The sequence below is a fragment of the Phalacrocorax carbo genome, chromosome 2, assembly GCF_963921805.1.
Source record: "Phalacrocorax carbo chromosome 2, bPhaCar2.1, whole genome shotgun sequence".
Taxonomy (NCBI): Eukaryota; Metazoa; Chordata; class Aves; order Suliformes; family Phalacrocoracidae; genus Phalacrocorax; species Phalacrocorax carbo.
Window position 1 is genome coordinate 117,663,031 of NC_087514.1, and position 27,619 is coordinate 117,690,649.

The 27,619-nt window shown below is 37.7% G+C and overlaps 1 protein-coding gene across 2 annotated transcripts in view; it reads right to left on the bottom strand.

Annotated features, from left to right (window-relative positions):
- The window catches only part of FBXL2 (F-box and leucine rich repeat protein 2), a 57,654-nt gene that overhangs the window by 13,552 nt on the left and 16,483 nt on the right, over positions 1-27,619 (bottom strand). The window contains exons 3-9 of one of the 2 annotated variants that reach the window (XM_064444025.1): positions 10,800-10,854; positions 9,221-9,295; positions 5,675-5,769; positions 2,453-2,521; positions 2,270-2,365; positions 1,841-1,967; positions 1,573-1,647 (exon numbers count right to left, since the gene is read on the bottom strand). In XM_064444025.1, the coding sequence (XP_064300095.1) occupies positions 1,573-1,647; positions 1,841-1,967; positions 2,270-2,365; positions 2,453-2,521; positions 5,675-5,769; positions 9,221-9,295; positions 10,800-10,854 (592 nt within the window). Of the gene's footprint in view, positions 1-1,572; positions 1,648-1,840; positions 1,968-2,269; positions 2,385-2,452; positions 2,522-5,674; positions 5,770-9,220; positions 9,296-10,799; positions 10,855-27,619 lie in introns of those variants that run through there. The other variant, XM_064444026.1, reaches the window with a different exon arrangement.

Consider the following 27,619-nt stretch of genomic DNA (forward strand, 5'->3'; position numbering starts at 1 on the left):
AAATCAGTGCTAGCCCTTTGACCATAAAGACCCTGGCTGCTTCTGGAAGCATGCTTCTAAGCCATAGCAAGCAGGATGCATCTGCAGTGAAATAAAGCTTTAAAGCACACGTAACTAGGTAGGATACTCAATACTTTCACTCACAAGGGGGGTTTTTTTTGGTACTTACTATCTACAGGACAACAATCACACTGGCTAAGGGAAAACTCTGGTACGCTTCTACGCCAATGCCCCTTTTAAGCTGGAGAGATCATAACTGATTATCATCAGACCTCTTGAAAGCCTTCCACAAAAATAATCAGAAAAGGCTAGCCTTGATATATCTCATTAGTCTCAGGTAAAGTACAACAGAAAGAACTTTGGAAGAGAAGGACAATAAAAGGAAGACTGAAAGGGGAGGAAAATATGTATTGGCTTTGTTTATTGAAGTGTGGTTCCAACCAAAATAAGGAACTTCCTTTCATTCCCGTTATCTGTAGGTGCCCAACTTCACTGGGCACCTATATTCAGATTGAAAAATCTAAAAATTCTCTTTCATTAAGCATCTGGCTCATGGAAGCTCGAGCTTTGTATTCATATTGTTCTTAATTTCTGCAATTATTTAATGTAACTTTTAATAATCCCTAACACTCCAAAATGTTCAACACTTGGAAGAAATCTATTAGGTCCAAAAATTTTCAATCACTCTTAATAAAAAATGGTCCTATGCAACATTCGTTCAGGAATAATGTGTAAAACAGATTTGAAAGTTTTAGCCCAAGCAGATTTTATGATACCTTGTAGCAATAAAACTGTAGAAAACCTTCCAAAAGCAAAAAATTAAAAAAAGAATCTAACCTCATTATTCAAATGTGCATGACTGAAACACTGCAGTTCAAATTTATTTCAATATTTTCTAAGGCTTATTTTACAAAGAATGTCTTAAATACATTTAAAATCTAAAAGGAGATCTTTCCTGTTCCTAAAAAGTCACATCAGAAACAACAAAAGAGGAAATGTAAAATACAGCAAATCTGATTTTTCTGTACCCTCTAAGTAGAATTAAAAGTACATTAATGACTCTCAGAATGTGTTCATTCATTGCTGTTGAAAAAGTATGCCCTTCTCCTGCTACCTAGATGGATCTGAATCACCTTCAGTTATGATGCCATTGCATTTTAGTCTCAATTATGTAGCCCAGAGTACGGCTTCTGCTCAATTAGAAACCTCAGAATTATGAATAGGCCAAAACGTTTGACCTTAACGGATGGGAGAACAAGAACTACATCTGTAAAACTGCATGGTTTAGTGCATACACAGTTCATGAGATTCGAATGAATGCAGTTCATTTTTACTCTAGAGCTTGCTACAGTTAAAAGATAAAATGAGGGGAAAAAAATTAACCCAACACTCCAAATCCACCCTCAGCTGTAGGAACAGCCAGCTCATTTAAGACCTCTGTTCCACATAAAATTCTGTAAACTAGCCAGATGTACTATTTGAATTACTTAAGTGTGTAGCAGATCAATTTATCAGCGTTCAAAAATTGTTTGATTCTTAGGGAATGTATCTTATGAAGCTTCAAATACTTACCGTACACGATTGCAAATTCAGGATTACAAGTTCATGACAGTGATTTTGAATGTGTTTCAATGCTTCATCTTCTAACTGTATTTAGCAATTAAGTCAGACATAGGAAAAGAAACAAGAAATTAAACGCAAAGCAAAGTAGCCCAAAGAATGTACGTCATGTAATATTGAACAAAAGACTATAACAAGAACAATATTTTTTAATTTATGGAGATTTCAAAAACCCAAAATAAAATTTTATTCCTAAAGGATCACCCAAGCAGTTATGTACCTGTGTGCAACCTCTAAGAAATAGAGCTTTTAGTCCACTACACCCTTTCACCAGTGCTTCAATACCATCCTTCGTAATCTGATCACACCAGGAAAGATTCAAGTGTTCCAGATTTCTGCAACCCTCACTGGGAGAATTAAAAAAATACATAAAGTTAAATCCAGCCTTCAAATAGTCATAACAGTGGGAAACCCAAATTAAACACACTGTTAGAAATTAATGATAGCCAGTGGACTGTGCCAGGCCTCCACAGAAAAGTCATGAGAAAAGACCACACACAAACACCATAGTCGACACCCAAGAAGTGCTAGATGCAGGATACAGTCAGTGCTGATACACAGTGTTACGGTTCAGCACTGATTTTTTTAACTTTATGAAACGCTGAACAGCTCTTTAAATGCTTTAACACAAAACACTGAACCTTCTTACCTTAAGCCTTTCAAAGAGCTGTTTGTGATGGCTACACAAGATGTCAGATCCAGATGTTTCAGCTTGGAACAGAATCTGCTAAGACTGTAACACGTGCTGCAAAACAGCAGACACACTAAAAATACCTTCAGCTACTTCTTTTTCCAAATTTTTCCATCAAACAAAAAAAACCCTTTGACTTACCTGTCAGTGATTTTTGTGCACCCATTTAAATTTAAGTGTTCGATGTTTCTACAGTTCTGTGCAAAGGTCCTAAAACAGCAACAAAAAGCTGGAGAATTAATATAATGTCACAAGTTGTAATATAGTCACTAGAGTGCGCTCTGTCCCCTACCTCCTTCCATCTCAGTCAAAAAGCTTAATCTTCAAGCCACAGAGTAATTACAAAGTACATCTTAAATACATCTGTCTCAGTGGTTGCTTTTTCCTTTTGCTATTGCAAGTTTGTCTTAAGTAACTCCTGAAACCAAGTATTGTTCCTCTCTCAGATACCACTTGAGCAAGGTGTTTGTTTCTGTCCAGAAACTGGACAGAATTATAAGCGAGAACTGACTTGCTTCAAATGCCTTAATTAAAAACATTAAGGGCATAAACAGAAAAGTTTAAATACCACATCAGTTAAATATTAAGCTGCTGGGGAGAGTTTTTGCGTATCTCACTACTGAAGCCTTTGTGGGTCTTAAGGAGCTCAGTCCCACACAAATTAAAAGGAACATACCTTGTGCAATACAGAAGTGGGACCTAAGCCTATCGGACTACTAATGCAAAGCCCTGTGGGTGGCAAAGTAGTTATTTATGATTTTAAAAATTAAAATGCATCTGTGTGCACTACTGGGTATGAACTCTAAGGATGACTAGAGCTATTATGCTGCTAAAAGCCTGTATGTATCATTATACTAATTACCCAGAAGAAATAAATAAACTTTCTTTTCATCTCTGCAGAGTAATATTTACAGCTGTGCTGCATTTCAGAACACTGTTTTTATGCCCATGTTTCCTCCAACTGCATGGATTTTATTGGCAGGGGTGGAGGAAACACACAAAAACAGTTTTGTCTGGAGGCTTGCCGTGGTTAACAGATCCGACTACACACTCAGCTGGTAACAACTTCCTGGCTCTCCAGTGTGGATTGAAAACAATGGAAAAAAACCCGGGAAGCAGTTATACTGGTGAGAGTTTCCACTTGAATTCTCAAAACAGCTATTCCAAAATTCATGTACTGGACAGAGATTTACAACTGAGACACTCTTCAAATCACTTGGAAAGACGCTACACTCTGTAATAACTTGCAGGAACAGCAAACTTGGCCTCTGAGATTCAAGCATGGGGCATGTCCTGACAGAGCTGCCACAAACCTTTGGTACCTATGTACTCAGTACCTACTTCGACAACTGGCTGTTTTTAAACCAAAGTTAGTGTAGAAGAAGGATAAATAGAGAAATTAGTATCACCCACAGAACTAATGGATCTGGAAACAACTCAACACAAAAAGCTGACAGGAAAAACCACTTTCAGAACAAGAATCTGAACATTAATGCCATCTTTCTCATGCTAATGTTCTGAAAGTCTTAAAGTTCATGCATTTATCATTTGTTATTTTCAATATAACCCGCTTATATTTCAGAGGTAAACCATCTTCTTTCCTGAAGTGTCTCAGACACCATCTGCACCAGTTAGCTGTTACAGATGCATGTGTGAATACTGGTAACATGCTGGTAGCTGGTCTCTGCTAAGCCTGTCCTATTACCTGCCTGCATGACTAGCTGTACCATCCCTACAATGTACACATGCTTCACACTGAACTGCTGTATATTTATTCTAAATATCTGTTTACTAAATATATCATTACTTAGTAATACCCCATCCCCATCCCTACCCCCTCTTCTCACATGCCACTAATACCTGAATCCTTTTACAATTTTTGGTCCTACTCACAACCCTCACTGCAGTCCCCCAGCCTTAATGCTCTGAAAAGCACAGCTGGGAGCCTAAACCAAATGTGAAAATGGTGTTACTGGGGGGAAAACTGTTACCTGCTGTCCTGACTCTTCTTACACTCTCCTCACACTCTTCTCATCACCCTCCCCACGGTAGTTGCTACATCTCTCTGAGCCTGCCTTCCCCCTCTCCTCCACTTCTGCTATTGCCTTCCCTATTGAGGATACAGGGACTGTTGGCCTGTTGGCAGTCTGGGAACTTGGAGAAGCACTATGGAAAGTTAACTCCGGTTGGGGCTACCTCTTTTTTTGACAACAGGTGCTAGCAAACTGAGGGATGTTAATAATATGCACTTTCCCCTGAGGAACAAGACTGCCTGAAGGTGGAAACACACCACAAAGCAGTTAGGGAGATGCCTTAGAGGCAAGGGAAGCTCTGGGGAAATCTTAGGTTCTGAAGCTAGGATGCCCATTTGGGTTACTAAAGCAATGTACTGCTTAACTAGTTGCTGGATTAATTTACTCTAGAGACAAAAATCAGTGAATTAGGCTTACTCAGGAATTTTAAAAAGAGCTAAAGGTCACGAGACACTAACTTAATGCCCACTGCTTAACAAAAATCTTTGTGCTTGTATTTTCCACCTAAGAATGGCCACACTGCATCAGACTGAATGCCATCCAGCCCAGTCTCCTGTGACAGTGGAGGAAAGCGTAACTGCAAAAAGCCATACCCCAAGGCTTCCTCTAAATATTCTTTGAGCCCTGAAGTACTTGTAGCTTAGGGACCCTTCAGCTGGAGGTAGGATCTTTGGGTTTAAATACTCAGACAAATATCCACAGAGGAATCTGGCTAAACAGTTTACATATAGAAAAGGCTTATATGGAGTCAAACTGTCTTCCAGGAACAAATTGCACAGTTCAGTTGGTATACTATGTAAAGAAGGGCCACTGTCTCTAGAAACTCCTGAGATGTTCCTGTTGCCTGCCTGTTCTTTATTAGAGCAAGAAAGAAAAGAACCCCAGGCCTTTCCCGATTTTGTAGGCACTCAACTGTATCAGTCTTTATGCTTCCTCCGTTTGCTAGGGTCACCTCTTGTCCAGACCAGAAGATAAACTATAAACTGACTGACTACTAATCTTGATGAAATTAATATTGTAAGATGCCAGAGTAGAGGTCTGAAAACATTTTAACTGCTTGAAAATTGAGAGATATCAACATAATACTACTGGAAGAAAAAGACATTTCGGAAAAGTGCAGGTCTCATTTCTTAGTTCATTTCCAGAAAATCACAGTAGCTATACTTTGATCTCAAAATGACATCTCATTTAGTCATTATTAAGGTAGTTAGTACTTACTTAAGTATCCCATTTTCATCATTAGTCAGTACTTAGAAATCCAAACAAATTTAGTTGCTTTTGGTCCTGACATTAGGAAATAATTAATGTCTCAATCTAGCACTTTACTTACTTTAAAGAGGAGTCTCCAACGACAAGACATCCTCTCAGACTAAGTTGTCTCAGGAATCCACCACACCTTTTCGATATATTTTCCACAACACGACCCTTAAACCAAATAAAAGGAAGAATTTGTTAAGTTTTATTCTGACATAACATTTTAACCAAATTAAAAATGCTGGGAGTGAAGACCAACACCAGCTATACCTCACCAGAATCACACTTATTTGAATTTCTTGTGCTGCTTTTAAGAAAAAACAGCTGTTGAGAGTCTCTGCTCACACTGAAGTGCTATTCAATTCAACCTTTAGTTTCCTCTTCCTTTTTTTCAATTCATCACACATGGCTCAATTTTTTTTTGTCTCAGCAAAACCTACCCATTAAGACTGCTAAAATGACCTTCAAGTTTTGTCAGATGTGTAGGGAACATGAAGAACTGCCCCGGAGGCGGAATGGGAAGCATCCCCATTCCTCAAGGATCGCAGATGCACGTACAGCATGTAAGTGTCAATTGTCCACAAAGACGTGCTTAGGCTAGTACGTCACTCTGAACTACAGCCTCCAATAAGTCCCGCTTTACAGTCCCTGCTATAGGGACGGTTACCTCTGCAACCGAAAGGTGCTGAATACCTTGGTGGGAGCAGCCACTTCAGTGGCCTGCGGAATATCTGCTGGAGCCCACCTGTCAGTCATCATGTCATACGTATTTGGTTGTCTGTGCCTAACACTTGGGAATGCCAAAGAACTTCTCACACTGTGAAGCTTACAGACTTTATGCCTTGTTATTTGTCAAAAGCTGAAGCATGGCTTACAGACAAAATGCCCTACTTGACTCCACATTTGCAACAAAATGCTTCTTATTTACATCCTGAAAGCACGTCTTGCTATACATTAGGAGTAAGCAAAATGGCACAGTAGTACTAATATTCAATCTGAAAGTAGCATTATGAAAAAATGCTACTTAATTATGACAATAATATACTTTTTCTTTTTTGGTAGGAAAACCAAGGTAAGATAGCAAAAAGCAGGTGGCCACTGCAAAAACCAACTAGACATCACATTGTGTCTAATTTTAGGGAGGTCAGGTAAAAGAAATCAACTCTGATCACTTAACAAACAGGACAAATACTTAGCACCTTTTATTTTTTTTTTTTCTTTCTCCCTCTTTTTTAAAAGAAGGAATACTTATAAAATTACGGGTCAGTGGATTTTTGTTTTTGTTTTCCTCTCTATACAGGATGGTAACAATTTTACTGAAACAATAAAATGTTCCTTATATTTTGTTGTTTACCCCTAATACCAAAGTCCTGGCTAGCACTATGTGAAAATATCTATCAGAGCTTGTTTCTTAGTCCATAAGTAAGATTATCTCATCTCTCAAAAGAATTTACACCAAAAAACAAACTGAAAATCGTTATACAAACGTAATTATGTCTTTTTTAAAGCTTTCCATTAGTCAGACTTATTTCTCAGTAGAGGCCAAATACCTTTGCTGTAAGGATGAAGTCTTCAATGAATAACATATAATGCAAGTGCAATATACATTGCAGAAAAAAGCCAAACCCTAATGCATTATTCAAGAAAACAGAAACAGTAAGTTTTCCCAAACCCGTTTATTTCTTTAAGCATGTAAAAAACCCTCAACAAGCACCATATTCAAAAAGACAACTTAAGTACATTCAAATGTGTTTAGCTGTTCAAATAATACAACGTCACTCAAAAAAAGTTCTTCAAACTACCTCATCTTACATTCGGTTCCACATACCAAGAAATCCTAAGGCACATTTAACTTCAAGATCTTCACACATCTTTGTGATAGAAAAGAAGTAGTTTTTCTTTATAGGCTGCTTTTTCTCACCTTATTCTCTAGTACATGATGTCTTAAATATGGAAAAATTCACAATAAAACCTAATTTTTCATTACCTGATAGTCTCAGATCAAGTACTGCTTGATGCTATGTGAAACATCACCAAACAGTACAACGTCCAACTGAGCAAAAAGTTGCCAAATACAATTAGCAGCTTTTACCTGTCGTAAATCTATAGGCAAAAAAAAAAATAATAATTTACTAAACAGAATTCTTGGATACTGAACGGGGAAGTGTTATCTTGTTCAAAACTACTTTATATAATAATTTCTGGTTTAACATACTCTTATGAATAAATTCAAGGGGTTTATATTAAAAATGTACTTAAATATAATATACCAAAGTAACTGAATTGCTCCAAACCACAATAGTGTCTTATAGCAAAAGAGGATCATAACATAATTTCATTCCTTCTCCTGAATCCCATGCTACAAACATAGTGTCTCAAAGGGCAACACCACTAGGTATAACATAAGACAAACATATAAAAACCATAAAATCCAATACTGTTTTTCTAAATAGCAGAAAGCTTTCAGACACAGAAAAGGCTAACCAACAGAAGTACCACAGACCTGTGGGGTTTTCTTTATTATTTCTTAGCAAATGAGAAACACAAGCTTTTTTAAAGGCAACCAAAAAGATTACATTAAAGCTCCAAGTCTTCTTAGTCACATTTAGATAGAGGCAGATGCCAAAATCTTCCTCCTGTTCTGGAAGGTCCTCATGCTTAACATCAGTATAGCAGAAGAGTCAGCATTAAAATTTTTAAAAAGCAGAGAAAAAAATATACCCTATATATTACTGTACAGCTTTAGGAACAGTTTGAACCACGGTTAGCAAAATATATGAAATGAAACCCATCTGGATTTTATTCATGCAGCTAAGAAGCTAAAACATAAAATCCAGAAGCAAATTCATTGATGTATTCTAAATTCAATTTGTATCATCAAACAACAAATAATAAACCAGTTCAGATTCAATTAAGGAACTGTACTTCCCCATGGATTTTGTCCTCATACTTAGATGTTGTTTTATTTTGTTATGCACATCTATGATAGCATTAATGCAGACATGTTTTTCTCACAGAAGACAAGACTACCCTAATCCTTTCATTACATGCTGAAAAAGACTTTAATCCACTTGTACCTGCATTTTAGGCAAGGTTCAAACCTTACAAAGCAAGTGTTCATCAAATGGTAATCAAATACACACCAAATCAAATTTAGGTAAGTCATCACTAAGGAAAGTTGATCAGCGTTTTACAGTTTCAACCTCCAAGTCCTATAGCCAAGTGTGCAGAGAGCTTTCAGCACTAGATGGCACCCTCACAGAGAGGCTCGGGGCCACTACCAAAATTATCCTCTAGATCGTGAAAGTAATTCAGAGGATCTCGCTGTCCAGAAGCACCATTTATACTTTTACTTTCTGGAAATGAGCAGCTTGGAATTTCTAGAGCCCTGTATGTATATGATATATGAAATTATCTGATACATAGCTGGCAACCAAAGCTGAAACACTCATCCAGTGTAAAAAAGGTCAAATACAGCGTTCTTTTTCCATTTGCTCCTTCACAGTTATTTTGAACTTTAGGCTTTGAAACATGGGAATGCAAGCACAGTCTATGGGATACTCAAAGTGGGGTATGCTCTTAAACGTCACCATAGGAATGAAAAATACCGAAAGACACTAACCTCTATATCCGTCTGGAAGTTAAAGAGGTCTATTCTTTGCCAATTGCTTCCATCCAAAGCTAAAACATTCCATGCCTACAGAAAACAAACAGTTTATTACCTCCACTGACTTTCTCCATTCATTTGCCTCTCACGAAGTCAACTATTACAAAATTTCAGGTAGCATTTTTAAAAAAGAAATATAATTGTAGATATTAGTAGTCATACAATATCAACTAGTTAAAAACATAGTATTTATGGAAATTAATCTCAAATCTCCTAAATGGATTACACTTCAAAGGCTAACTTATTCCCATAAAACAGGCAGGAAAGCAAGAAATTAAGTGTAAATTACGTACAAGGACACGGCAAGATTTATCCCTCTATTTTTAGAAAAGCTTTCGTAAATTTGTCTAGTAAGTTACTTTTGCTAGATCTATGTGGAGAAAAGTAACTGCAGATGATATTCCTTCCAATAAAACCACAGTTCCTCAACCTCAGTAGTTACTATTCTGAGAGGAACAGAAACCTTTCAGAAAACTGCTGATTTTCCACTGTTAGGATCAGGCCTTTCCTTTACATGTGCTACTTTACATGTATGTGTGTGAGAATTTGTCCTTCACTGTCGAAGCAACAGTTCTTTGAAATAAAATAAAATAAAAAAGCCAGAGAAACACAAGTGTACTCAGAAGAAAAAAAAAAAAACAACACAGAAAAAAAGAATACTGCATCCAACTGACAGGTAGTTCTGAGAGAAAAACACAACTTAATCACCTTCATTTTCTTCCACTGTATTCTAGGCTTTAGCTGAAGGTTCTGAGAAAACCTGGTATTAACTCACAAAACTTTCTGAAGTTATGGGCCAGGGTGGTAAGGGTGTAGGAATGAAATTGTTACACACTTACTTATACATTAAATCAAACAAACAAAAAAATCCAACAAAAAACCAGAACCCAATCCTCATTAAAAGAAGGAAGAAAAGCATGAAACAAAGTTCATTTATGTTGCATAAGAATACACCTCCTTGTACACACTCGAGGTAGGAACAGAGTATTCCACATTTTAATTCAAGAGGAAAAAAAAAAATCAAGATGAGCTAAACATAGAAGTTTACTTAGCACGCTTTCTCTATTATCTTCTGCGTGCTTCCTCCCCTACTAGTAGCCCATCTACTTAACACCTTTTATATTTGGCAAGCAAACGATGGATGTACTTCTTAGACACATGGTGCACATTAACCAAACTACATGGAATTTTAAGCAGAAAATGTGTCTGAAAAATAGTGTTAGACAGCCACATGCTTTATAAAAAGCAAATGCCATTATGCCAAACTGGGCCTAATCCTTTCTCCAGATACAGAGCATACGCTACTGGATATCTTTTTCCATAGCCTTTAAACAGAAGTCCAGTACATAGCAACTAACTCCACATCTGAATGCAAAACTGGACCCACTCTTCATTTGTTCAATAAACAAAGAGGCCTAGAGAGGCTGAGTTGATTTTTTTGACAGGATGCAGACTTCCTTAAAGCCCATGATTTGCAAGTAGTTCAGAGCATAGCTTCCCAAAGAACAACAAAAACCCCGAAAGAAATACATACCTTGGAAACCTGTGCACATCGACACAACGTAACTATGTCCAAGAAAGAAAATATTCTAGGAAGAAAGGAAAAGAACAACAATTAAAATGTTTTATTATAAATTCAGACTAATACATGGATTCACAGTTCTGTAGTTCTACAGAAAGATAGCAGTTACACATGAAGCAAATTAAATGCAATATTAGCATTTTACCAAATTGTTTTGCTCATTGAGACTTAAGGAACAATATCATAGCTATCATCTACGGACAGTCAACACCAACATAGTAGAACAAGCCAGTGCTCCTTCTGAAAATCTACTTTTTGTTTCCCTCTCCTTACTACCCAAACATGAAAAAAGAATGTTATCATTCATAATCCTTTTTAATGCAGAGAAACTAGCTTACATACCTGTAATTGTGCTACAATTAAAGAAATAATTTACACAAATACAGGTGAAGATTTCAGGGCCTGGTGAAGACTAAGAAATGGAAAACAACACACAGATAGATCCAAGTTCATTAATCTAAGCACTAACATGAACAACAACCCAAATTTCTAAAGGGATTTCATAGTGACTACCAAAGTCTAACAACATCAGTATATTTTTTAAATTTACTCTACAAAAAACAACTACAATTGAAAATTTACCATTACTATTCTGATCATGGAACCAATTCCTCAAGGCTGCCAACTCTTAATAGTTTTCTGAGAGAAATTTTTCACTGTCAAAATGAATTTTGCCAAATACCATTTCTAAACAACAATGAAATTGGTTCAAAGGCTGTTCTCAGCGAAAAAAAATGATTAGCTTAAGCATAAAGTATAGATCCTATTCCAAACAATTTTCTATTACAGAGAATGAAAGATATGAAATATATTAAAGATATTACTGTAGTTCACTTATGTACTGTTACCTGCTCACCAATTAATTTTTTCAGTCATTAAAACAATGAACAGTATTAATAAGAATTCCATCTTATAGTAAGATGTTAACACTGATGAGCAAACACAACTGGTAAGAGACGCTGAATTTAATCCTGTGAAATTCCAGTTACTACTTTCCAAGCGGAAATCTGAAGTTAGAGCTCAAAATGGATGCTTACGTCTTAAGGGCTGTGATTTTTAGCTGTGGTAAGAGTCAAAAAACGTAATGAAAGTTAATAGAAGTACTACTTAAACATAACAGCCTTCTGGATGTTTACTCTGATCACTTCAGATATTAGTTTTCCAATAATTCATTAACACATGAAAACACTTTCTCTTTTTCATCATACAGCAATACATTTTCTCAAAAAACTATTAGCCATGCGAACAGAAGGACAGACATTCTCAGCAGCTATGAAACAATTTATAAAACCCTATCAACAACATTTATTTTGAGAGCATCTATTTTGTCATTCGAACATCCATTCTGAGGTCTGCCCGCTTTACGAAACTTAGCAGCGTTTCACAGACAACGTACACACTTAACGTGCTCCGCAAGATTGCTGGACTGTTCAGTCGAGCACTGAAAGCATTCTCTCCCTTTCAGGAGCAGCATTTATACCAAAGACCCGCCATGAATCCTCTTCTGAAGTCACCTTCCTCCCATGAGGCAAACGACTGAAGACGAGAGTGTAGAGATCATGCTGGAGAGCTGCAGAAGCTTCTTGGCTTGCAGAAGCTTCTTCATAGTACCACTGTATGAGTGGAATCCAAGGGTTATCTTAGATTTACAGAAGCTGAAGCACAGAAGACAGATTTCTACGTCATTTGTAACTAAGAAAGGAAGGGTTGCGACAAACCATTTCATGACACAGTACTCTTGCCTAAATGAAGAGCACAACATGCTTTAGAAGTGATGTATCAAGTTCTACTGAAAAAACAGAAGGAACTGTAAGATGTTGAAGAAAAGCTACTTTATACATCCCCACTACTATGAGTTGTCTGGCAGTCTGTCTTCCTGTTTGATTGTTTATTGCTGTTAAGAGATTAATGTTGATGCATGATTTCTGCCAGAAAAAAAGTAAATTAAAACCAAAAGCAGAACAGATGGATCTATTTTTGCTCCATTCTGTATGAAGTGACTTTTTAAAAAGGCAAAAAATAAAACTAATCGTTTTATGTTAAGCAAAGTATTTTAGTAAATGTAAACATTCATGATGCTTTTAGTTTTTTCCTTTCGCTCTAAACAAGAAACTTTCTTGCAAGGCAGCCCAAGCTGTTCCCATCTGTCCTGGTTTCAGCTGGGATAGAGTTAATTTTCTTCCTAGTAGCTGGTATAGTGCTGTGTTTTGGATTAATATGAGGATAATGTTGATAGCAACAACTAACACATCAGTGTGTTAGGTAGTGCTTGTACTAGTGAAGGACTTTTTCAGCTTCCCCTGCTGTGCCAGGTGTACGAGAAGCTGGGAGGGCAGACAGCCGGGACAGCTGACCCCAACTGGCCAAAGGGATATTCCATACCATATGACGTCATTCTCAGTATATAAAGCTGGGGGAAGAAGTAGGAAATGGGGAACATTCAGAGTGATGGTGTTTGTCTTCCCAAGTAACCATTACGTGTGATGGAGCCCTGCTTTCCTGGAGATGGCTGAACACCTGCCTGCCCATGGGAAGTGGTGAATGAATTCCCTGTTTTACTTCGCTTGTGCATGGCTTTTGCTTTAGCTATTAAACTGCCTTTTTCTCTATCCATGGCTTTTCCCACTTTCACTCTTCCAATCCTCCCTCCCATCCCACTGAGGCAGGGGGAGTAAGCAAGCAGCTGCATGGTGCTTAGCTGCTGGCTGGGGTTAAACCACCAACACCATCAAAATAGATAACAGCAAAAGGATGTGTTATAACCCAGCAAAATCAGAATTATTATTATTCACTTAAATACTACAATAGGTAAGAGATACCAGTAAATTCTTTTACAATTCCTGAGTCATTTTGCCAACTTGTTTGAAAACATTTTTTCCACACTTCCCTATTTATTCACCCTCTACAGTAGTCCTACATGCAAGCCACTAACATGCACTTGCTTCTCTACTTGCAGTCCAACAGAACTACTAAGCAAATACTTATTAGTCAGCGAAACTAGTCAACAAGACACAAGACTTTAAGGTCTGGAATAATTTAAAGTCTTTTAAAGACCTGAGTGTCTTTAAGAGACTTTAAATGCAACAAACAAACTGAGATGGAGACAGCAACACTGACATTGTCAGTCATCTGCCAGCATTAGACACTGACATTGCCTGGTGCTTAGGGAGGACGACTATGTCAGCAGGCACTTGTAATTTTAATAAGTGGAAAAAACTACCAAGTAGGGCAGCTGATGGTTGTATAGGACATCTGTCCTCTCAGACCATAGCTACACAGATAGACACTAATGCAGCCAGCAGCAGGATTAATTTCCACTTAAGCCTTTGGCATTGTTTAGTACAAGGAAACCAGAAATGAAGTTAATAGATCCACAGTAAAGTTTAGGATCATCTATTATGACTTCCTATACCCGAGGCTATTAAATTTTCCTTAGTTATCCAGTATCAAGCTCAAGAAGGAGAATCTGCTTACCAATAACCAAAGCTCTTCAAGACTTTTCTTCCCTAAGCACATACCACTCTGGACACATGCCTCCTAAGCTTGGCCTCAGAGATCTTTCAACATTAACAGTACCTGCAGCACAAATGAATTTCACACTAAAGGCACCGAGAGTCACAAAAGCTCACGGTTCCTCACCTCCTTTATGGTAAACTTGTATTTGGCTAAAATCTATCTTCCAGAAAAGGATCCATTCTTGATTTCCAAGCCTTCAAGAGATGGAAAATCACCACCTTCCACAGTAGTTTGTTCCACCCATTAATCACTCTGTTAAAATGTTTGCCTTATTTCTAAGGTGAATGTCTGACTTTCAGCTTTATGCTTTTTTCTACTTTTCTTCACCAAATTAAACAGTGCTTTAGCAGTTCATACTTTCTCGAGTTTTAAAGCCCCTTATCATGTCATCTTTAATTCTTTTTAACAACCTTTTCACTTTAGTTTTTTAAATATAATTTTCTCTGCATATTCTTCATTTTTCCAGTATGTTGCTTCAAACGTAGACAACAGAAGCATGTGTAGCATTAAAAAATTTATTTGTATCAAAGCAGCTATACACAAAGTATGATTTCTCTCCTCCCATTTTCAGAGCCATTTCAGGCCACTCTAAGAGCCTTTTTGAAGCAGCATCAGACAAGAAATCTTATAGCATCTTACCCATTTCACATTCACATCCTCTTCTGGGAGTACACACTCCAGGCCACAGCTCTTTCTGTATCATTCCTTAGTTCTGTATATCTATCCACATAAAATTATTGTGTAAAATTAATCTTGTTTGAACACTTCCCAATTCATCATGTCATTCGTACTTCCTTAGGGATGCCTTGTCTTCACAGTAGTTTCCCATTACACTCCTTTCTGTGTCATCTATAATTTTTATCGCCAGTGACTTCTGAAGCAGTGATTTCCAAAGTGTTAAGTTTTTTTTTTTAATAAAAAATTTAAGAAGGAAGACTTATATTGGGCCTCCCTGTTGACTGCTGCAACAGCTGAACCTGAATCCCTGAACATGCACTGAACAACCAATCCTAAATCCCTTTAACATGCACTAATATACTGCACAGTGCTACTTGTAAAATGAAAAGGTCAAACGTTGGAGTAGAAACATACAGTTTTGGTTGGTAAAGCCAACCGATTGTTTAATCTCAAAGAATAAAGTCCGATCACTTATTTTTCCACAAAACCACAACTGTTACTTATATTTCTCTCTATATATTTTCTATCAAACAAATCTATGGTGAGTTCTTCCACTGCATACTGAATAGGAGGCTGAGTTTTCCGGTCATCTTTCCTTTGCCTAGTTAAAAGCTTTACAGTTGTCTTCTAGTCTTCTGGAATTTTCTTGATACCCAAGACTCATAAAAACTCAGCCTAGGAGGGCCACAAACCTCTTAAGTCACCTTCTAAGGCAGTTTCACTGCAATTTGTATGGTCCTGCCAACTACAAAAAGTGATGATCTACAATCTCTATCATCATAATCCCATTTTCCACACATGCTTCATTATTCCCATGTGCTATACACAGACTGTCCTGTGTCTTTCTAAACACAAAGGTGGCTAGCTCCTAATATTTTGTTTCTCTCCTATTGAGCCATGGAAAGAAACAGCTATTTCTCAAAACCCCACTGTGCGCATACCACCTACAGAGTGAGAAATCAAGCTGTGCAAGAGTCAAACTGCTTGTCTCTCACCTTTGTAAGGCCCTTCCCAATTTTATCACATAAGAAATAAGCTTTTGCAGTAACAGCCTGGCAATTACTCATTTTAATTATTTTGATACAATACTGTGTGGATTGATAAAAGTGGATAGATAAAAGTGGATAACAAAATGCATAGTGTAAGTACCACATGCACATACTGTGGCTTCTTGGAATTTCTGGCCCAAACCCAGAATTTGGTATGATAGAAATGCCTGATAATTTCTAAAAAGCTTCAGCAATAACATGAGTTAGCAGGATTTTAAATAACTAATTTGAGAATGGAATTCTATTTCAGAACTTCTATTTTTCACATCTTATAATTTATAGTGGTTTTACACACAAAGAATGCTGACAAACTGTATCAAAATGAAAATCAAAATAGTAAGGACGAGAAATGCCTGACGGAAGACAGCATATCAACAAGATAATCTGCTCAGAAGATCCTTTCAACTTTATCACACCATCCAGTTGTTACAAAACAAGCACAGGACAAATTTGTCACTTCTTCCCCATTTTATACAATGGCCTTCTTAAGGAAGGGGCTTCGTATTTGATTTGCACAATTCCTTTCATAGCAAACCCGCTGTCATGAAAGTCCTTTATATGCTAGTAGAGTGTAAATGCAATATGGAAGAGTAAAGGCTACACACATGAAAAAGAATTACAAAGTACAGCTGTCACAGATTTTACTTTCCTCTTTCAGGAGGTTTTTCTCAGAATTTTCTGGAAGAATGCCCAAGCATACTCTGTTAACAAGCAACAGGGGAAAAGAGCATCACCCACTCTCAGTTCAATACTAACCACACACAGTTGCAAAGTCTTGCAACCACCATAGAAGCTGTCTTGTATTTCTCCTAAAATGTCCTATTCAATAAATACAAAACATTTTTACAATTTTTTATATGTGGAAGGTTTCTCTTCTCCCTTTGTCCTCCGTTTTACTAAACACCCTATTGAGCTATGAGGCATGTCACCAATAATTGCAGTGCAGCAGTACATATAAACACTTCAATAAAAACATGCAGGCTAGAAAACTCACATATAAGCTGAGTAATTTATAGCCATATCAGTAAAAGTAGAATTGTATCTGTATGATTAAATTAACAATTCTAGCATTAGTGGTGTTCCAACCCTTTACCAACTTCGCAGGTAACAACCTGCTCCATTGGTAAATTCCAGTAATATCTTATTCAATACAACCCCATAATAATACTTGTCTTGGAAATATAAGTGGTGAGGCATATGAAAAGCTTGAGGAGTCTTTCTTTTTTGTTTTATTGTTGTTTTTTATTTTTTTTTTTAAAAAAGTATCTATTAGCTCATTTCTGTCAGGCTTGTTTTCAATAGCATGTCACAAAAAGCTGACAAACACCAATTTCTACATGAAGCACACATCCACTGACTCATCTAATGCTTAACCTTTCAGGTAAATTATTAAAACAAATTGCTTTTTACTAGGGATGTGCTACTTTGTGAACTAAAGCACTTAAACTAGAACCTGTGTGAGACACATTAAAACTTTCCAGTAACTTTATCCTCACAATTTCTGCTTGTAAACTACTCAGGCTAAGGTGCCTTTCTCAGCACAGCTACACAGCAAGTCTTTCAATAACAAAAGTGGCACCAAAAACCATTTCTTTACAAGCCAAACCTCTTCTTTTGCCAAGAGTATCGTTGCTACACAATCCTTACATAAGTATTAGCAATTGCAAAAAACAGGCTATGGGATGCCCAACAGCTATTTTCAGTTGAAACTCAAGTCAGCTTTTTCTACAAATAATCAGCTCTGCTGGATTCATTTTATAGTGACAGGACACCATCTAACTTTTTATGGCCTATATACATTACTTGCCAGACAAGGTGGTCCTATTACTTGCTCCTTACAAAGTAAATCAATTTTGCTTATTTATAAAGTATGACCGTATGTAACATAACTGCAACATTTTCCGTACATAATCCTCTCAGCATCTGAAACAAAATGTCCAATGATAAATTCAGGAAGGGCCAGCTCTGTTTAATTTACCATCAAAGAATACAGCAACACTGACGATGGGCTCTGGGACACCCAGAGCCCTAGGCTAGAGAACCATGACTCTGGGAATGATAAACTCCCAGTCAACCCCGAACTTGTGCGGGACTTGCTGCTCCAGCTAGATCCCTGTAAGTTGATGGGTCCTGATGAGATTCATCCAAGGGTACTTGAAGAACTGGCTGATGTCATAGCAAGACCTCTCTTAATGATTTTTCAGTGCTCTTGGGAATCTGGAGAGGTCCCAGTTGACTGGAAGCTGGCAAATGTTGACCCAATCTTCAAGAAAGGCAACAGGGATGACCCTGGTAACTACACACCTGTCAGTCTCACTCCTGTGCCTGGCAAAATTATGGAAAAGATTATTCTGGGAGCTACTGAAAAACACCTGAAAGACAATGAAGTCATTGGTCCCAGCCAGCACAGGTTCACAAGGGGAAAGTCCTGTCTAAGAAAGTTCATTTCTTTCTATGACAAGGTTACCCACCTAGTTGACCAAGAGAAGCCAGTCAATGTAATCTTTTTGGATTTTAGTGAAGTTTTCAATACTTTCTCTCACAGTATCCTCCTGGACAAAATGTCCAGCATACATCTGGATAAACATGTAATGCAATGGGTGAGCAACTGGCTGATCGGTTGGGCTTAAAGGGTTATAGTAAATGGGGTTACATTGGGCTGGCGGCCAGTCACTAGTGGGGCTCCGCAGGGATCCATCTTAGGGCCAGTACTCTCTAATCTCTTCATAAATGAACTGGATACAGGACTGGAAGGAATGCTAATTAAGTTTGCTGACCACACAAAATTGGGAGGAGCTGTTGACACTCTCAAGGGCAGAGAGAAGCTGCAGACAGATCTAGACAAACTAGAGAGCTGGGCAATCACCAACCATATCAAGTTTAACAATGGCAAGTGCCAGATTTTTTACCTGCGGCACAGCAACCCTGGATGTACCTACAGCCTGGGGAACGAGAGGCTGAAGAGCAGCTCAGCAGAGAGGGATCTGGGGGTTCTGGTCAATGGCAAGTTCAACATGAGCCAACAGTGTGCCCTGGCAGCCAAGAGGGCCAAGAGAGTCCTGGGGTGCATCACACACTGAATTGCGGCCAGTCGAGGGAGGTGGTTGTCCCGCTCTACTCTGCAATGGTGCGGCCTCACCTCGAGCACTGTGTGCAGTTTTGGGTGCCACAGTACATTAAGGATATAAAGCTATCGGAAAGTGTCCACAGGAGGGCCACGAACTTGGTCAAGAGTTTAGAGGTATGAGGAGTGGCTAAGTCACTTGGTTTATTCAGCCTGGGGAAGAGAAGACTGAGGCAAGACCTCATTGCAGTTTACATCTTCCTCACAAAGGGAAGAGGAGGGGCAGGTGCTGATCTCTCCTCTCTGGTGACCAATGACCAGACCCAAGGGGATAGCAGGAAAAGGTGCCAGGGGAGGTTTAGGTCGGATATTAGGAGATGGTTCTTCACCCAGACGGTGGTGGAGCATAGGAACAGGCTCCAGAGGGAGGTAGTCATGACTCTATGAATAGCCTGACGCTATTCAAGAAGCAGTTGGACAACACCCTCAGACACATGGTGTGAATTTTGGGGTTCTCCCATGCAGAGACAGGAGTTGAACTCGAACCCTGCAGGTCCCTTCCAACTGAGGACATTCTACGATTCTATGAACTACATTACATGGCAATTTCTTTGGCAGGGTCAATTACATAACTAGTATATACAACTACATTACGTAAATTACAGAGTAACTTCAGTCTGAAAATTAAACACAGAAGATATCACATGAATGCATCCTTGTTGTGTCTTTGATTTATATTTACTTGGATGTTACGGATGAGTAATGCAACTTAAAAGGTCATATTTTTGTAACCTTTTAGAAGTCAAGTTGAAGACTTGAACACAAAACTTACATATAGTAATTGCCTAAGAAAAGCTCAACCCATGAAACAGATTTTATCTAATGTTTCACAAAAGGTCAGAAACATGCTAGAATCAGTTTCAAAACCCTTGCTTAGCTCTGTTTCACCTAAAACAGCTGCTGACCTAATAATTTTGAGCAATTGCCTCACTGCATTGGTTATATTGATTCACATAATAGCAAGACATGAGACTGTTCAGCAGAAAAACTGTAACAACTGTTATTAGGAAAGACTCTTAACATCATTAAGTCTTTAATAATACAGGTTAGGAATCTCACTGCAGTGCTTCCAAAAGGAAAGCTGAAGTAGAAAGTTTCAGAATCCCTTCTCTGTTATGAGTTGTTGGTTGTTGTTTTTTTTTTAAATAAAAATCATCCTTCTCCCTTCCCAAGACAATATTCATTGAAGACCAAACACTATCTTTCAAACAAAATGATGAGGTAAGTTGTGTGTTTTACCCAGAAATGAAGTGGTAACAAGCTAGGACTCCACCCAACACGCCCACACTCATCCTTCAAGTACATCAACATCTCCACAATATCCTTCATGCCTCTGAAAACTGGAATATTTGTAGAGGGAGATGATCCAGATGTCTAACTTTAAAAGCCCCATGGATTGTCCAGTTTATCAGTTCTTGTAAGTGCTTTATGAGCTAGTGTTCTGCAGTTTCTAGAACCCTGCAGATTACAGCTCATATGACCCTCTAGCTTCATTAGCAAGGTTTCTAATCAAAGTTTCAGCTACAGATGCTCTTATCTAGAGCACAGGCTTTTGGTGGGGGGAAAGGGGTTGGTTTTTGTGATTTGGGGTTGTGGTTTTTTTTTTTGTTTGGGGGGTTTTCAGGGTTTTTTTTTGGGGGGGGGGGGGGGGAGGAGGGGGGGAAGTCATCTGTTGGGGTTTTTGTTTTGTTTTTGTTTGAGGCAACCAGTAGACATAACTCTGTAAAGAAAAATGCACTTAACTGAAGATTTCTAACTTACAGAAAAGCATTTGATAAATGAGAAATTTACTATTACTTACAGGCAGAAAGAAATTCACAAAAGGAGGCACAGCCTGAGGGAGATACCTCATGCACCCGTACAGGCTGGGGACCATCTGACTCAAAAGCAGCTTTGCAGAAAAGGACCTGGGGGTCCTGGTGAGCACCATGTTGAACATGCCTCAAAAGAGAAGGTTTGGGGGGCATCTTATCAGTGTGTACAAACACCTGACAGGAGGGAGTGAAAATGACAGACTGCTCTGTAGTGTCCCATGCCAGAAAAGAGGCAATGGACACAAACTGAATAAGAAATTCCATTTAAGGAAAGGAAAAGCTTTTTTTTCCTGGGAGTGTTGTCAAATGCCAGACCAGACTGACTAAAGAGTTTATCAAGTCTCCATGCTTTGAAATATTCAAAACTCCACTGGACAATGCCAAGAACAACCCTGCTCTAGATAACCCTGTTTTCAACAGGAGAGTTAAAATCATAGAATCATTTAGGTTGGAAAAGACCTTTAAGATGATCGAGTCCAACCACAGACCTAACACAACAAAGTCCACCACTAAACCATGTCCCTAAGCGCCACATCTACATGACTAGATGATCTCCAGAGCTGGCTTCCAACCTCAGCTATTTATTTTTTTAATATAAATTTTATTTTTTACAACGTGATTTTATGAAGTACAAATTTGGCAATAAAAACACGTCTTACTAAATAAATTCAGTTAGCCTAATGATTAGTTCAGAGTGGTTTAACTTGCAGCCCACAGTCCCAATCCAACCTGCTGGCCATTCCAACTATCCTGTGGTCTATCTTTTCCCAAAAGTGAAGGAATTAGATAGTTTGGGCACCAAACAGCCAAAAATCAACCATACCCACCCCGCATGCTAGTGGCTAGGTGGAGATATGGAAAAATAACATGATGCCCTGGTGGTACGCAGCCTAAGGATGCTCCATAAACCACGACCGCTACAGCCATAAAGTTTATAGGAACTTTGGTCAGTCGCTGGACTAGGATTTGGTAGACTCCACCCAACCTGTAGCTTTGCTACTGGTCTGGAGGATGACCTTAAACAACAGATTTCTCTTCCTCATCCCTACGTCTGCATCAGGAAGACAGATAAGAAAGATCACCTCTTCTGTAAATACATCAGGAGTTACAGACAAAAAAAAAAGCATTTGGTATCGTTATTTAAACTGCCTAGCATCCATATCTAATAAACATACTGGTTTTTTAAATAGAGTTGAGTATCTTTTAAATTACATTTATATTTTGATGGCACTTTCAGCACAGAAATGAGGAAGAATGTTTCCCCCTTTGCCTCTCTTAAGAAGCATGACTTCTTTATATCACTGATACTTCTGAATATTTGGCTTTGACAATTTGTTAATCAAGAGATTGAGTTCAAGTAAGACTCCAGTTCCAAGGTAAATAAAGCTCTAAATGGAATTAATTCTTGATTAGCTAGAGAACAGATTCAAAGATAAGCTTAATAGCAAATAAAACAACAAAATAATTCATCAAAATAAATGGTATGTATGATTCTAAGAGTTGTGTAAGTCATTGCTATACCCCCTTTAGCTCCTACTCCAAATGCTTGTTACTCACTTCTGTTTGTTCCAGTATGGCTAACCCTTTCTCACAAGCATGTTCTTACTGAGAGAGAGAATCTATACTTGAACCAGGTAATGCTGAAGCACTCCATTTATAAGAAAGTCCCAATTGTTCAAGCAGAAACATTAAAGTATTTCCTTTTCACAATTCACAAATCTTACTCAGCACCTTGGAAAACAGGAAAAAAAAAAACCTCTCTTCCATTCCCAAATCTCCTCTTCTGCATTAAAACAGTATACAAGAGCACTGGCGTGCAATTCTCTGCTTATGTTATTTAAAAATATGAGTGAGACCATCTAAGGAATTCCATCTAAAACATCTCTTCCCAAAACATTCAGTTTTAAGTTTACTCTTCCATTTGTTGTTTGTGAACAAAACCAAGTAACTTAAACATTAAATAGAGGATGGCCAAACTTAATTGATACAATAATAATTTGCAAGTGTTCGGCATCTCATACAAAGAATCCAGAAAATGCATACAAAGTGCCAACTCATGAGGCAAAGAACTGAAAAATATAAACTTGCATCTGGAACTGATCTTGACAAGAATTTCATAAGCAGACAAATAATACATGTAGCAGTGTAAAAAAAGGTCAACGCGAGAACTTTTCCATATTCTGAAGGGCGTATGCTGACCACCAAGCTGTTGAATCTTTTGTTTTCTCAGACAGAGCACAAGTTCTGTCCTGAATCTGAGCTAAATCACCGGAAAGTTAAAAAACCCATTCCTACTTCAGAATAATTGGAAAATTTTCTAACAAAAGCTAATCATTCAGAAAATTGCAGCGTGTTGCATTCTCAATGTGTATTTGAGGTTAGATACACTACCTTGAAGGCTGAATGCACAGAGCAACTAAATGACTATCCATTTTAACACTGTGTAACTCATGTTGAAACAAATAAGAATAGTAGTGTGATATTATTTATCAATTGCTGCTAAAGCAGGTAAGAATTCAGAAAACCCAGTAAGTCCTAAATAGTCCTAAAGAATTACCATTCTGTTGTTTCCTTAGCTAAAGATCAAAATATTTAATCTCTTCCCAGAGACTTTATCTTGTCCATGACCTGTGCCTGTGGTTCATTCTGATCACTTCCTCGGTTGGTTTTCTGATCACTTTTTTTTGGAGGTAAGGACCACTGGAAATGAGTATATGACACTACTGGAACAAGTCTGGATTTTATATTATGCTGTTATCAGTTGTATTGTTCTTGCTTGCTTCCAGTCAATGTTAGTCTCCATGTTTCTGGTTAACAAATTTTTTCCCTCACACACCCTTATTTAAAGGAGTTTTCAATATTGTGTAGTTAGTGTGAGACTGGAGCGTTGTAGCTGCTCTGCACTAATTCCTTGGACAGATATATTTCAGGAATGCTAAATCAAAGGACTTTACTTAATGCAAGTTACTTTTACAAGGCACTATTAGACTTCCCTTTACAGAAACCATAGATTTGTGTAAATATACAGAAAGGAAGTAAGTTTTACTTTCATAAGCAACTCCTATACAGTCAATTTGATTCATAATCTGTATGAATGCAGTCCATGTATTTGTATCAGTTTGGTTGTTTCTGATTCTAAATAGCTATATTATATAATTGCTCAGCAGACTACTATAGAGGAATTCAAAGAGATGCAAAACATGGTCTAAAATAAAAGACTGCAAGTGCATTATAAAACTGGAATATTTTCCTGAGATTGTCAAACACTGAACAGCAGTCTTTGCTGCTCAGGGTGAAATACTGCCTATGAATCATGTTTGAGATGACAGATTCCCCCCCTTCAAAATACATGCGTTGTTTGTCTGCTTATAAAACACTTACCAACTAAGAACAGTTCTTCTGACAAGTTTGTATTTTTCTATTCTTTGACTCACTAGTCAGTACTTTGCACAATAAGATACAGCATCCAAATTATGCAGCAATTGTGGACCATTTAAGCACCTACAGTGCCTAGCTAAGAAATACCAATGGCATTATGACAATTCCTTACTGTAACCTTTGCTATATTTATCTCCTATTTCCCCCACAGTTAAGCACACAGATGGTAAAGCATCACTTCAAATATATCAAATACTATGTTTGAATTCACTATTTTAAGCTTCTGGTAATTTTTCTTCTCTACAATAATGAACACACTAAAAGCTGAGCAAAAAGCAGTGTGCAGTAGTAAAAACAAAGAACAGAAACATGAAAACATATACAATGCTTCACTAGCCAATTCACAGGCCACATATTCTTACATACAAGAAAAGCTGCTGTTGGATCACAATTCCTGGGTTCCCCTCCTAATTTGAGACCCAAAACTTTGCTTATCCTCTTTTAAGTCTGACTGAGCATTCAAAATTGAGTCTGATGACTAAGACCTATTATTCAAGTACATGCACCCAGTAAGTAAGATCTACAGCAGAACTCATAATAGCTTCTACATTTGTGGTACAATTTACAAAGTTGGTACTTCGTAGGCAGAAAGAAACTGAAAAAAGTTCAAGTTGCTGAAAGGAATAAACAACTCTGTTCCTGAAGCTTGCTGTTTTCATGCAAAACCTTATAGCACAGTTAAAATATAAATGAACAAATGTTAGCTGTCCTTCTACATGTCAAAAGTACAAGCTATACTGCCATTTTCAAACATGTATTACCACTTTTTAATCAAGCACAAAACAAAAATATTTTTGGAAGCTGTTGGAAAGTCAGAACATTCTAATATTAATTACACTCAAGATTTTTGTTTCCAATGCTTTTCAAACTTATCTGTAACTTTAAAACTCTGTTTGTTTTTTTCCAGCAATTTACAAGGAAGAAAAAGATGATCCTCTTCAGGGCCGTGTCATCTTACTGGAAAAGCTGTTACTGTCAAAATTGCAATAGTCTATCTCTTGACTTGATTTCTGATTCTTCTGATGATAGATATGGGTTTATTAATTTTAGACACCAATGCAAAACCACAACTAATGTACTGTATAATCAAATGATGAACACACAGTCTAAGAAAAAAAATAAAGCAACAATTGTCTGAAAACATTGTTTAAAGTACATGATTTATAAAACCTCCGCAGGATTCTTACTCAAACATCATACAATTGAGCATTTATTCAACCTTTCACTTCTTGTAATATATAAGAGCAGAGGGGAAAGTGTGTTCCTTGCCAACTGGCAAACTAATAGCACTGCAACAGCTATAACAGGGGTGATCATTTTTCTTTTAGCTTGAACAGTACTACAAATCCAAGTTTTTAGAAGCAGCCTATTTCTTCCACAGGAAAAAAAAAATTACTCCAGTATTACAAATAAAAATAAACACCTGCAAACCAGAAAAAAGTTACAAATGAAACACCTCTCTCTCCACTCAAGCTATTCTACTTACCTCAAAGCACAACTGGTCCCTCCAAACCAGAGTTGTCTTCAAAACCCCCACTCTCCCTGCTAGTCAGATACCCTCTTCCTCCTCTGCCCAGTTATCTGGGTCTACTTCAGAAGGAACAAATAACCTCGGGTCTCATATCCTTTCAAATGAGCTTCTTGCCTGAGAAGCTGAGGGTTTCATTTACTTACAAGTGTAATAAATATTCTGTAGACAATGTGCAGGAGATAACACTGCCCTGAAAACCTTCCAATCTAATACCAGTTGTTAGAATAAATAATAATAAATAAATAAAAATCGTGACAAAGCATGAGAACTGCATTATAAGACCAAGGGCTTACTTTGTTCAACTTTAGAGTATGCAACTATAGCAACAAATGAATACATTTTAGAGTGGTAGTACTTCCTGAGTCTACCAACAGAAAAAGGTTCCTCAATTTTGGAGAAAAAAAAACTGGACTGCTTGTTATAATCAGACTACAAAAGTTTATATACTTGATGCAGATGAAAACAAGACCAATTCTTGCAATAGAAGAAATTGTGTTCACTTTTCATTTCCAGATATTTGTAACAAGATCTTAACCACTCTTTTCCATACATCAAGTTTTATGTTTTTTGGTTTTTTTTTTTTACTTTTTTTAAAAATCACTGTAGTGCTTTCCAACAGTCTTCATACGTATCTGATATAAGCAAGCAACAAACTAAATGCATTTGATGACACTTTCAACAGTATTTACTACTCAGTTCTGGCACTGTGAGAAAATTTTTTCCACTGCAACTGGCTTTCTCTCCTTTTAAATAAAATGTAGACTGCATAGTTAATATAGTAAAAATAATTAGGATATTAATTACACCCAGTGTGGCAATATTTAATTTCTCCTGTCATAACCACACAGCAAAACATTCTTAAAACATGTTGTAGCACAAGCATGAACTGTTTTTGGTGTTGAAAGACATTAAGGCTCAGCCTTTCAACAGAATTTATGTGCAGGAGCATAAAGCAAATTTCCCACTGATAATCCTTTAGACAGCCAGGTTTGTGCCCTCAAATTCCCTAGGTACCTACACTCTGCAGGGGTGAGAACTCATACCCATGCCCCATCACAAAACTCTCTCCAACAGGTTCTGCTTCTAGCCTTGTGAGTTTGTCTCTGCAGTAGTACAATTCCAAAAGGCGGTTTACAGAGCATCTCTCCCACCCATCCCCCTCCTCTCCATTCCAAAGCCCTGATGGTCAGCACAATATTGTGGGTGTTAAGAAATGTGGACTTTATTTCTCTCTAGCTATGGGCAAACCATCACCTGAATCCCAGCATTCAGCATGAGATCATTGTGGTCTTTACTGAGAAAGCAGATCATCCCAACTCAGCTTCTCAGATCATCAACTCTCCTGGCTACAGCTGCAATGCTACTTTGGTACATCACTGCAAACTGCAAAAGGACATTGGCACACAAGAACTAGATGGTTGGCTGAATCAGTTCTGTGCATGCTTGGCCTGGGCTCTTTTATTTTGTCATTCCAGCCCATTCAACAACACAAAAGGCTTCTTAAGACACTGCCACGATAGTTAGTGTAGTAGCAGTGTCCAGCTGCACTACTTCCTCAGCTGGTCTAATCCAAGGTGAGCCTATATATCCTCCGAGTTGCTCTGTAAATTCTTTTGATTACA